General features: G+C 40.9%; 1 protein-coding gene across 2 annotated transcripts; it reads left to right on the top strand.

Moving 5' to 3' along the window:
• The first annotated feature begins 218 nt into the window (after positions 1 to 218).
• Positions 219 to 6,940, top strand: LOC134529523 (uncharacterized). Of its 2 annotated transcripts, none has more exons than XM_063363704.1 (2): positions 219 to 1,467; positions 5,720 to 6,940. In XM_063363704.1, exons 1-2 carry the CDS (start codon positions 343 to 345, stop codon positions 6,083 to 6,085), a joined length of 1,491 nt encoding a protein of 496 aa, XP_063219774.1. In that variant the 5' UTR covers positions 219 to 342; the 3' UTR covers positions 6,086 to 6,940. The 2 variants fall into 2 exon arrangements, with proteins under 2 accessions (XP_063219774.1, XP_063219784.1); XM_063363714.1 differs by having other exon boundaries at positions 223 to 1,457; positions 5,720 to 6,934.
• Positions 6,941 to 13,850: the final 6,910 nt, after the last annotated feature.

The raw sequence follows: 13,850 nt of genomic DNA, 5'->3' as shown, positions 1-13,850 counted from the left end.
GCAGCCATGAACCAGAGTGACTTCAAATTGAATACAGAAACCAACTCCATGGTCTAAACTGACAAATTATTATGTTTTTGTGACGCCTACACACTATTTTTGAAGTGTAATAAACTAATAGGTACTTTCTACGAATTGCGTGGCACTCTATGCTTTTGTTTTATCGCAACAGAAGTTGGCATATTTTTGAAAGCGAAACCATGGAAACCGTGGAAACCAAGTATTGCAGTTCCAAATTCCAGCGACCGCCATTGCCAGACGCGGTGACAGCAGATCGCATGCTCTCATGGTAAGGGGGATGGCCTGCCCCGGGACGGGCGTGCCCTAGTCGCGGGGTGTGGCATGTCGACATGGTCCGTCGCGCGGCTGGGCCACTTGGCGCACCGGGCGTGGTGGTGGCTGCACGCGCTGTGGCGCGGCCTCGGACCTCGTGGCGTGCTGTCGCCGCCCCTGGCGCCGCCGCGCAAGCGACGCAACTCCTTCTCCAGCGACGAGGACGAGGAGGCCGGTGACCTCCGCCGGCGTTGGTGCTTCAAGCGCGCGCTCGGAGCCCACGGAGCCTGCCGCCGCAAGGAGCGATGCTTGACGAGGTACCAGGAGCATCTGCTGCGGACACGGAGGCTCCAAGAGTCCGCGATGGGACTCCCTAACAACGTCATGGGAGGCGAGCTGGTAGGCAACGAGGGCGTGCCCGAAGGCCCTGGGGAGCAGAACTTGTCGGATTTGGAAGTGCTGCAGAGCCAAGAGTTGACGGTGGGGCACTCGAGTGAAGGCACGGGGAGCCGAGGGTACGTGCGGCTCGCCGCGGGCCCTGAGCGCGAGACCGAGGACCACCAGACCACCACGGATCAGCACGTGCTCGCGCCGAAGTGGCAGCAGCCCCAAGGATACTCGTGGTCACCCGGCGGGGGCCACGCGCCGCGCGCGACCATCAGCCCACAGCACTCGGGGTACGAGATGAAAGTCCTGGAGGCCGCGGCGGGAGGCACCGGGAGCGTGGAAGGAGACCGCCAGCAGCAGGAGGCCGTGATCGGAGACTCGGTGCAGGTGACGAGGAGCCCGGGGCGGGAGCCGGAGGGGCCCGAGGACGCGGCCATAGGCGACCAGAAGGGAGGCGCCGCCCCCGCGCCGTCGCAGTCGCCGTCGATGAGCGGCGGGCTGCGCAACGCCGGCTCGATGCACTTCCTGTCGCCGGAGATGGGCCGCTTCCGGGTGGTGCGCATCCCCGGGGACGGCAGCTGCCTGTTCCACGCGCTGTGCCACCAGCTGACCGGGGCGGACCCCAGCTCGCCCGCGGCGTGGGAGCGCGCGCAGCAGCTGCGGCGGTACGTGGTGCGCCACATCCGCGACCACCTCGACGACTACCGCGTGCAGCTGGAGGACACGCTGGCCGAGCTGGCGCCGCGCTACGGCAGGCCGGACCAGGCCGGTCGCTTCCCCGACGAGGCCGTCGACAGGTACGCCCAGGTAGGCCCTCGCCGTCGCCACGACATCTCGTAGCACCTGCAGGTGGCTGTTCGCTATTTCATTACCACGAGTGCATTTAAATATGTTACACGTAATATTACAACACTGCGTCTAATAATTTTAGCTATAGAGCGTGTTTGCTGTAGTATAATTTGTAAACAAACCTACACTTCAACATTTACGTCAGCTGAATTTGACAATTACGTTGGTGAATGATGGCATCGTGCAGATACAAACAAGACCATATTAAACCATTTTATGAAAGTGTCCCTCAAGCAGCTGGTCAATATTTGCATTACTCGGAAATGTAGAAATGCTCCTCAAACCTTGCAAAATCACATTACTAATTATATAAAACTATAAACGTTTATGTTTTGTAAGCTCTTTTCTGGCACTTCAAACACAATGTAGAGTTAAACCTCAAAAGCATGAATCTGTTGTGTTGTGTTTTGATACCTAGGATTGTTGAGAGGAAACTCGCTTAGTAATAGTATACATGTTGGGTAATTCACTTATCCTATGTTATCTTTAATTCGCATACTTAAAATTTTCAAATTCAAAGAAATTGTTCTTACAAGCGTCCCAGCCTAAACCACTGATGTTGTGTAATCATAGCCTGAAAAAAAAAAACAGTGAAAGTATTTTGGAATTAAGGCAAGGGCTCTGTGCGAATTGACAAAGACATTTTCTAAAAAGAGGAAACTTTAAAGGTCAAAATTTTAAGCTAAGTCTGCAACGAGTTATTTAAAAATATTTTACTGGTTTCTAAGTCAATTACTATCTTATACAGCTCCTTTGTAAAAAAAAATGTTAGGTACGAATTATTTTGTTAATTTAACATCTAAAACTATAGTTACGTTTTTAAAATCTGCTATATTATACAATACCTAATCGCAGCGATTATAGTAGTTTTTTGTTTTCTTCTAAATGCTATAAAAACCAAAATATAACTACTTTTTGACTATTACTGATTTTCTCAAGTTAGCACTAACGTTAGATCAGTATTTAAGTCAACAAACTGTTTGATGTATAATTATTTTGTAATAAGTATATGAAAAACACTAAGAAATTATGACTCGAATAGTGACTAAATGACATGGTTACATAAAGGAGGTTTGTTTCGAACGTGTTTTATACGAATTTATTTTTGAACAGATTTATAAACATTCATTTAAAATGATTCTAGTTCTATCGCAACAGTTGAACAGTAGAATGAAATTCCAAAAAAAATAAGTAAGTTGTAAACAAAACTTTACGTTCACAATTAGGTATGTTACATTAATGATCAAACATTTGCATTTTTTACTCCAGTGTAAAATAAGTAAAGACTTCTGAAACAACAACTTTTATTAAAAAATATACCTTATATGTTACCTATCTAAAATTAGTTGAAATACTTGAACAATAAGAGAAACGTCTTTAAATTGCCTCTTTAGATTCATTAGAACCAAAATGTAATGTATTCACACGTTTCAAGGATTTTATTGTTTTTTTTATTGTTTATTCAAATAGCTAAATAGTTTAATTGGGATCACAGGGCTTAATTTATCAGAATCTAATTGTAAGAAGGTGGCATATTCTTAAGACATTGGGCTTGCATTAGGAAGGACCGTGTGTTGAATCATAATTTTATATGGCCATAGTTTCCTTAAATAATTTATCAATTTAATTTAATATATGAAAGTTGGAATGCGCTTCACATATCGAATTAAAAGAAAATTTAAATTGTTAAAAAATTACATTATACAAACTACAAAGTACTAGAGTTAATTTGTATATAGTTATTTTTAGTTACAATATAGTTATCTTTCATAAGACTTTTTGGTTTAGTTTAATTTTATAGTAAAATTCCATTTAAACAATTTTGAATATTAAAATGTATTAAATTTGTATAGCTCTGCTTTCATATAAATTAACTAAATTATAAATCAAATAATCATCAGATAATTGAAAGATATCTTTTTATGGATGCATACAATTGTCATGGAAGAACTCAAGCCATTATGAATGACTGATGAAAAAATCAATTTTATAAAATATAGGGCAGTTCCAAAACAAAAAAAAAAATCTTGGGTTAAATAGGAAAATTTATTTAAATGAACTTTAAAAAATTTGTAGTTATAACGTTTTCTAATGTCATATGTTATTGAGAGAATTCATTTATAATTTTAATGTAATTTGTATGGTCACGTGGAGTCTTAAAAAAAGGTCAAGATTCATTCCTCCTCCAATTTCTCTGCATTGCGTTAATCATGTTCTACTCTAGTGAAATATGGGGGCCAAAACAAAAGTCGAAAACGTGGCGGACGTTGCACGAGTTGGTAAGATTTTTAAGGGGTCTCCCGTTTCTCCCCACCTAGGCATTACATCTCTGCTCCATCTCACCCCCATCCGTCTCCAAGGGCCTCTTATGTCGGCGAGGCATCAAAGTGAAATAAAATTTAAAAACAAAATAAACTCAAAGTCTAATTTCTGCAAAAAAACTGTTGCCGACGGTTAAATAAATGAACTTTATTTGCAATTTGCGTTACCTTATATGGCAGCTCTCCACGAAATCAGATAAAAATCAGTCATGAAACAAAAAACTCTATATTAACACGTAAAAAACCGCATATAAATGTGTGAAAACTACTGATAAATCACTGAACAACCTATGAAACCTGTAAAGGAAAAGTTAAATGAGCTAGTGTTAAAAATAATATATTTACACTTAAAAAATTATAACATTAAAGATCCAAAAGATATAAAAGTTTTGAGTTGTTTTACTGTCTAATAGTTAAATAACAAAAGAAATTAATTTTGCAATACTAGACATACTTTATATTTTATAAAATTATATAAATTTTTCTGGGCCAAATGTAATCAAAGAATGTATTTCACATATTTATTAATCATGCGTTAGAGTATTTCGGGGAAGTGTAATAGAGTACGAAAAATTGAGTTTCACCCAAAAAAACCCTATCAATAATATAAACTAATTGAGCGGGTTTCTGAGTACTCGTCAGAGATGTGTAACACACAACCTCGGTAACGAGCAAAATCCCGGTTACGTTGAGTAGTTACGAGCAACATTTCGTCCCTACTCCTCCAGTTTTCAATGTTTTCCTTCGCTTACTCTGCCTGTATTCTCGCATGTACTCTGCTCTTGATTCAGGAAATTATTATTAAGTCAATTATTTATTTTATAATAATTTCGTTGGTTTTTTATGTCGAAAATTGAAAATGTTTATCTCGGAATAATAGGAATGAGCTTAAAATTTTAAAACATAATATAATTAAGAGAACTCAGTTAATAATCAATTTAAACAATTAACTTCCGGGAATGAATTCTTATCATACAATATGTATTAACACAACATATGTTTTACTTCAACACTTAAAAAAATTATTTCATTTATATTAAATATTATTCATAACGATTTATAACGAATTAGAAAAACCACGTGGCAATGCGTCGCGCTGTTTAAACTCCTGTTAACGGAACGGACGGTAAACAGCTGTAGATTTTTTTTTTCTTTCTCCCTTGATCTCTCTCATTTAAAACGCCATGGAAACGTCTGCAGTTGCTGACACGCTGCAGCACAAACTCCGACTGTAGGCCGCACCGCGCGCTTCCTCTATTTCCTGTTACACACTTCCGTCGCATTCACGCAATTACCTCCACCAGTTGCCGTTTACTGAGCGCTAAGATATTACACATAAAAAAAGTCGCTTTACGGACGATAGTTTAACGTGACAACGTCATATCAAAACATTGATGAAATGATTGCATACTTTTATGAATAAAATTGAATCATTTTTATTTTAATAATAAAAGAATAAATACTTGAAATTATACTAGTAATCATAAATATTTGAAATGCAAGAATAATTAACCTTTATTGCCGAAATTGTTGTTGTAATAAACAATGAAAACCACATTAACTTTTCACTTCACTTTATAACCAGTCGACGTAACAGTTCACGTGTAGATGTAAGTTGTGTGCTGCCGCTGTCTTTCTTCTCCTCGGACGCATAGGCCAATCGAGTGGAAGAGAGATAGATGCGGCGCAAGCGTACAATGAGCGCGACGGGACACAGCGTAACGGAACAATGTGCGTAACGGGACGCTTTTTCGTGCGTGCAGCCGGCGTTCATCGATTTACTAGACGCTGTCACGTCAAAATGAGAGAAGACCTGATTACACTTGACCCACGATTACGCTTTACCCCATGTTCAATGACCAATCCACATGCGAGTCGGGCGTGCGCAGGTACCTGAGAGACCTGGGGCGCGCCGGCGGCAGCTGGGGAGGCCTGGAGACCCTGCAGGCCGTCGCCGCCTTGTACCAGATCGAGGTGGTGGTGCACCAGCACATGCGGCGGCCCGTCATTGTGCGGCCGCTGATTGGGCGGCCCACGAGGGCGCGCGCGCACGTGCTCTACAGCGGCGTGCACTACGACAGCCTCGTCGCGGTCTAGCCGGCGCCCTCTTCCTAGTGCGGACCGCGGTCTTCCCTAGCGAGCCTGTTTATAGACACGTCGTCTTCTCTGGCAACACCCTTGACATGTGCACTACGACAGCCTCGTCGCGGTCTAGCCGGCGCCCTCTTCCTAGTGCGGACCGCGGTCTTCCCTAGCGAGCCTGTCTCTAGACACGTCGTCTTCTCTGGCAAGACCCTTGACATGTGCACTACGACAGCCTCGTCGCGGTCTAGCCAGCCGCCCTCTTCCTAGTGCGGACCGCGGTCTTCCCTAGCGAGCCTGTTTCTAGACACGTCGTCTTCTCTGGCAAGACCCTTGACATGTGCACTACGACAGCCTCGTCGCGGTCTAGCCGGCCGCCCTCTTCCTAGTGCGGACCGCGGTCTTCCCTAGCGAGCCTGTCTCTAGACACGTCGTCTTATCTGGCAAGACCCTTGACATGTGCACTACGACAGCCTCGTCGCGGTCTAGCCGGCCGCCCTCTTCCTAGTGCGGACCGCGGTCTTCCCTAGCGAGCCTGTCTCTAGACACGTCGTCTTCTCTGGCAACACCCTTGACATGTGCACTCCGACAGCCTCGTCGCGGTCTAGCCGGCGCCCTCTTCCTAGTGCGGACCGCGGTCTTCCCTAGCGAGCCTGTCTCTAGACACGTCGTCTTCTCTGGCAACACCCTTGACATGTGCACTACGACAGCCTCTGACCCATTCGTTTTCTGAAGCAAAGACTGCAATAGCCTCCTCGTCGTCACGCTTGGAACCTCAAATTCTAACCAACCTCTTCGACTCTTGCAAAGCGACAGCCTCGTCTATCCCCGTGCACGGTCCATCGCTAGCCTCGCTCCAGGGAGACCCCGGGCCGGCTGGTGCAGGCTGTCCTAGCCGCCGCGCGCCTCCCCTCGAACACGACTCCGCCACGCCTCGCCTTGCGGCCGCTCCGAGGAGAAAACTGCAATTTTGCGCTCGACCCACATTTGTTTACTTAACTTAACATTAAAGATTTAAAAAAAATATATCAAAGTGGTACAATACTTACAACATATGTCATTTTAAGAAAGAACGTGTGAACTCATGCCTGTCTGATAAAGTGAGAAGTTTTATACATACAAATGCTATGTAGTGGTGCCTGTCATTTTCTCACCCAATTACTTGCCTCTACTATAACAAACTTTTAAAGAGTAAGTATTCATATTACTGTCACTTACCTATATATTTAAAATTTATCTTAGCCAAAAAAATAATAATTTCACCTCCGAAAGAACCGTTGGGAAACTGCATGGAATCTTCATTCCCTCGGACCTTAGTCTCGGACCCACCCCTGCATTGGGTGATTACATTTTCTTGTCATAATATTCGTGTAAGAAAATACCTTGCAAATGTTTCGCTGTACAAGCATCGAATGTATTATTTTTGCAAAGTTTGTTGCTAAATTTCTGTTACGCACCATATGCTATTAGAAAAAAAAGTGATGTAAGTTTACATAATCAAATCTTTTTTGTTTGCTTATTGTGTCGTCGTCGACCTATTTTCTCACAGCTGAGCAGCAATACGTGCAGATTATCTTCTTTTATCACATTTGAAGGGGAAAAAAGAACAACACATTTCTTTGGGCGAGACTGCTGCTCGAGGCTGCTTGCTCGAGGTTTAGGAGAGCAGAAGCACTATAAGGGAGCCATTGGCCAGTGTATCAGATGCCGTTTCGACTTTATCAGCCAAGACGTTGTACTCAAATTCCAGACGACTCGGGTTAGAAAAGCCCAACCCAGCCATACCAATTTATGTTTTCCATGGTTGTAGTCCGAAATCACTCCTGGTAAATGCTGGGATGTAGCCTTACCACAGACTTAAAGTAGAATATAGTCTGGGCCACGTAACATGTACCAAATTCGACAGCTACAGAAAGTAGTACCAATGGTCTAAATATTCTTGTGCCACTATTGTTTAGTCGACAGTGCTTGTAAACAGCACCGTGTGGTTTTCAGTGAACGTGAACAAGCAGCATGTGATGTTTAAGTGATATTTGAGAACTGTAAAATTTGAGACAGTAAAATCCCACAGACTACAATAATAGTTTAAGATAAACGAAAGGACTAAAAATATTCGCGGCTCCGAATTCCAGAGTCCTCTACGTACTCTCGTAAATCTTACCTGCTTATCCGCTGCTTGCTTCAGATTGGTTAAAGAGTGAGGGGGGAAGAAAGAGAGAGAGAAAGAGAGATAATAAGTTGTCTGGGATTCAAACAATACTTCTTTGTTTCGGAATAGCCACAATTGCTTTAAGTCCTATAATTAAAGAACAAAAATAACTTCACAGGGGAACCTACTTGTAGTAGGCAGTTATTTTTAGTTTCAGGCATTGAGTTTAGTCATTATCTAATATAAAGAAATCAATATCACGCACGTATTTCCGTGTCTATTTTCCCCCATTTTTTTCGATTCCCGACGGGGTCAAACTCATGTTTCGCAAGTGGGAAATGTGGCGGACGTTACCGTGTCCTGTGGGTTTTCCTGGCCGGAACGACAGGTCTGCCCCTCGGGTAGCGCAGCCGGCTCCTAGGAGTGTCAACCCCAATCCAACCACGTGGAACCTGCATCAGGCGGGGAACTACATGTCGATGTTCATTTCTTTTTTATTCCTTTGCCACGTGGAATACTCCTGGCCACATAGGCTGGCCCACAGGAAGTTGGCATGGCAGGAGAGCAAGCCACTAGCTTGCCGTACACTCAAGTCCCCATTGTGACCCTCGAACCGAGTTCCAGCGATGTTAGTTTGAAAACGATCTTTAGGTTAGGCGCCAGAACGTTGCGTCAAAAGAAACTGAGATTCTTCGACCAAAGAACGTACAGGTAAGTTCAATGTATTTCATAAAGTGGCAGCAGTTGTGACGAAAAGTTGCGCTCATTTATATTAACTGAAATATTTCTCATCATTTTAAGGGTAAATGAATTTTTCTCTAGGCAAGAAGTGTAAATGTTTGAAGTTTGCTACCTGCATCTAGACAGCAAGTATGGTTGTTGCGGTTGACACAAGATAGTAGCTCATTCGGTCGCTGCCACTTCTCTGTTGATTTTCAATCAACACTGGAAAATTCACATTGGTATTTAGAGGCTTTAAAAAAATATATAGTCTGAAAAATAAATATGTGTCTTTTAAACACCTTGTTTTTGAACGAAACGTGATTCTGACCAAATTAAAAGCATAATTAAATCATTGAATTTGAATAAAGAAGATTTCAAACACTGAATTCTGGGTATTTCAGGTGGAAATGTTTTCAATGCCAGAAATATAATTTTTCTGACATAATATACTATTTAATATTTAAACAATTATCTGATATTTACGTTATAATAGTACAATCTACACAAGTACATTCAGATTCTAGAAATGGCTACTGTCGCTATATCGATCCGAGATAATCCTAATGAACTACCACTTCAGTCGGTTCATCACGAAGTTCATAAATATTTTCGTTTGTTGTTAAAATCACAGTTAATGCAACACAAAATGTTCATGATCAAATGAGTTTATGAAATGGGTCGTTCTTGAACTATAATGGTGAAACTGGCTTCAAGGCTCGTAATGCCCCAACAGAAGATTGACTATATATGTATGCAAGCTACTGTGAATTTTTATAAAGAATAACCTGTCACGCAATTCTTCACTTAAAGATTCTCCGATATTCGTTGATTTGTGTTATTAATTTGTATTTTTGATTTTACTAAAGGAAATATTTATGTTACAGTTTAAAAATAACATTTTTTTTAACTCACATCGCTTACTTTAACGACATATTTAATCACTATTAGCGTCACCCTATGACTGGCCCATTTTTCAACCTTGACGGAAAACTTCCAAAAAAAAACTGCACATGACCGAAACCCAAAAGTTTCCACGAAATTGGCCAGGTGGGCTACTAAGATACCGCAGGTGACTTCGGACCAGCGGCCAAGGAAATTCCAAGAAAATGTACTCAGCGGCACACCCGCTTGAGAATCCATTCTCCCATACATTTAGTAATTAAATTCGGGGAACGAGTTAACGCACTTGCAAATAATCCTGCAGAAAAAAATTGCGTGTGGTCCTCAGGGGCCTTAGAAGTGAAACTTCATGTTTCAGCAATTCACTTTGAACGATGAAAATAAACAATAACGTACCCAATGGAGGTTCACACTGGAAGTTCTAGATTGTAACGAAAATGGCGACGAAAAACCTTCAAAGATTCTTACAGTTGTCAGACTACATACTTTACTCGTTTAAACACTTCCCACTATCCATCATCAATTCCCCCACTCTTGAGCGTCACAATTTTCGTTAAGCTCTATACAGAAATAAATCATCTGTACTTTTATAATATATTACTTCGGAAACCAGTTGCCAAGAAATAGTTTGCAGTGCCACAAGAAATATATTGTAACTTTCTACAACACATGGCTATAGTTATTTTTGCACATTAGATTATTATTTTTCGAGATAATACTGAGTACCGAAATTGGCGCATAACTTTATATTTTAATTGATGTTACATTCAAGTATAATTTTTTAAACAATAGAAAAATAATCAAAGATTCAACCATTTGATTTTATTTTGTTGTATCATGCAGTTGATACTGGAAAGCTATTCAGGAAACGGTAACTATTTTAGATACCGGGACTACATGAAGCATAAATTCCCGGGTAAGAATCCGAACTCAGTATTGCTGCGAACACTATTTTGTAGTGATATACTAGCTGTTTTCATATAAATTTTCAAATATCTGTAATTTTATATGAATATTTCTGTTCCATTTACAAGAAAAAATTACAGTGTATAAGACATCGCTTAAAATTACTCTATAGGTATGGCAATGCATTTTTCGCGAGAAAAAAAATTGTGACTAACTATTAGGCCGCAGGATTATACGGAGAATCACTTTGCCCTCTGTTTGCTTTCAAATTATTTCCTTTTGTTGGTGGGAATAAAAGATTTTTATCGGTTTTTTTTCTACTTTACATTAAAGATTAAACAAGGGGGGGGGGGAAATTCAATATCCCACGTCCCTCTTTTTGTACGTTCCTGTTAGGCTGCAAGAAAGTATGCCTGCTCCGGTGGTTTCTTCCTTACGATTGGCAGCTTTCTGCAAAAAAAAAGTCCTCATTATTTGGCCAGGCCATTCAGGACGCATCTTCTTCCGCAGTGAATGACATTCATAGGTGTGACGATAATAAACACGTGCCTGGGAAACAGCCTAACAGGTAGCACACAGGCGAGGCCACATTGTTTTTAACATGCAACTAAGTCTCGAAAATCCTTTCGCCAAAAAAAAAAAAAACCACGGCCCTACTGAAGAAGGTACAGCAGCCATCGCACGTGGGATAGAGTGAGCAGGAATTCGCGGGACGCGGGCGTACAGGAAGGCACAAGTGTCAGCGGTCTGGATCGCGGCTAACGGATGAGGAAAAAAGGGTGGGGGAAGTGACGTCACGTGACTCGCACGTGTGCCGGAAGGCGACCCGTCAAAGAGGGTGAGTAGGGGGAGAGAGAGGAAGTCTGGCCATGTGGGCTTGAGATGTGGCAGCATCGCGGCGCAGCTAGTTGGGGAGGGGGTAGAGGGGTTAAACACGCACGCGTGCGGTGGCCACACTCCCCCTCCTCCCCAATCCATTCACCCACCGTTTACAAGCCCCATCTCCCATCTCACGAGACGTTCATGCATCTCTCTCTCTCGCACGTTGAACCAGCCGACCTCCCCCGTGATAAACACGTGTGAGGACGCCCCCGCCATCCATTAGCATAAAGCCTGTCGTGCTGCTGTCGCTGTCGTAAAGAAGCGAAATATGTCTTGGAAGAAATGCCTTGGGACACATTCATGTCACGTTGCTACCTGCAGGCTTGCTTTGTATTTATAGAGTCCTTACGGTAATATTATTGAAACGTGCCCTCTGACAGAGACTAGGTAGTTAATAAACTAAGTTTTTAAAATATTTTTTTGAATTGAAACTTTTTGGGCGCGATGAGAGTAAAATTTAAAGGCCAAATTTCAATGCAACGTTTTCGTGAAACATTGTTGCGAAACTTTTCGGAAACGAAAAGGACATTGATAGGTACTTGGCCATGTATGTGTGTAATCCCACTAATATTATAAATGTGAAAGTTTGGATGGATGGATGGATGGATGTTTGTTATTCAATCACGCCAGAACGGCTGAACGGATCTGGATGAAATTTGGCTTACAGCGAGCTCATAACCTGGATTAACACATATACCACATATTAATATGAAATTCCATCCCTAAGGGAGTGAAAAAGTGATAATTTCATTTTATAACAGAAAAAATCATAGGTCATAGACATACAAATATTGAGTGTGTTATTTCTCTATGTTTGCCACACGACCATACATATAGTAAAGTCTGGCAAATTCATATTTTTCTCCTTGGTGAGACCAGCCCGCTTAGTGGAGCTCGCAGCGGCTAGCAAAATAAAGGCGCTAATAACAGTTTTGTTCTTAACTTCGTCAATAGATAGAGTTGCCTTGAATTTTGAACGCACCATCGTTTGATGAGTTTGTCATGTCTTTAATATTCGTTTGTTTATGCCGTATGCGTTCCTATACCATTTATCCGATTGCGATGAAATTTTGGTGAGTTATGCGCATTCCCGTGAAGATTTCTGAGACGGTATAACTATTTTGCAATAGTTGTAGCACGAATCGTTTCAAAAAATGTGTTTAATTCATATTATATAGCAGCACTTCGTCTGTTTTTGTTGTATAAGTGCGCACGCATGCCACAGTGTATTTAAATATAAAATAGAGACAGAGATAGTGATATATATGTATATATATAGAGAGAGAGAGAAATAGAGAGACAGAGAGATAAGTTGAGATAGAGCGAGGTATAGAGAATTAAATGGGTTAGATAAAGAGATATATAGATGTATAGAGCTATATAGAGATTTATATATAGAAGAGATAGAGATAGTGGGAGGTATATTTGTATATATGTAGATATAAAGAGATAAATAGAGATAGAGAGATACATAGATGTAGATAGAGATATATATTTAGAGAGTTGGATAGATGATTTGTATATGTGTAACTACTTCAAACATATTACAAAACTAAACTGAATGAGGCATTGCAATGCATGCCGAGCATTAGCTAGATAATGGCATCTTTTAAATATTAGTAATATCTTATTTTTCAGTTTTTTTATAGTGCTTTATAGAGTCTAGATTATATACAGACCACCAGTTTTTAGATATATACAGGTAAATAACTATACACTGGCAGTACAACGTCTGTCGGGATCTGAAAGTGATATAAATAATTTTGCACACTTGACATTAAAATTAAGAAGACAATTACTAACTACATCTGATTTCGAAAAAGGTCCCCTTCACCCTGTGTTGAGCCCGGGCAACGCCGGGTACTGCAGCTAGTGTGTGTGTGTGTGTGTGTGTGTGTGTGTGTGTGTGTATATATATATATATAAAGAGCACTATGCTATATTAGTTGCTAGGCTCGTTACATTTGATTAATTACATACTATTAATTATCATAATTAATTCATGTTTATTATATTATTTTTATTTTAATCAAAATTACTTATAAATACAAATAAGGTTAAGATTCTTAAATACTTAAAAAGAAATGAAAGCCAAAAACACCCGCGCTGTGTTATCTTATTCATAATAATTGCGTAAGATGGTATTTCAATATTTTATTTGTTTACCAATAATTATCAGTTAAATAATTTGGTTAGGTAAGGTTAAAGGCATTTAAAACACTATAGATTTGTGTAAACGCTCGGCTAAGTTAGGTTAGCTACGTTTAAATTATTGTAAACATTGTGTGAACGGTTTCATATTTTAGTTACCATAAAGTTATATCAACGTTAGTGTAAAAATCGAGGAAATAAATTCAAAAATTAACTAATATTTTGAT

This window comes from Bacillus rossius, chromosome 1 (assembly GCF_032445375.1).
Source record: "Bacillus rossius redtenbacheri isolate Brsri chromosome 1, Brsri_v3, whole genome shotgun sequence".
In the NCBI taxonomy this organism is placed as follows: Eukaryota; Metazoa; Arthropoda; class Insecta; order Phasmatodea; family Bacillidae; genus Bacillus; species Bacillus rossius.
Note: the sequence above shows the minus strand (reverse complement) of the source record. Positions and strands in the feature narration are given on the sequence as shown.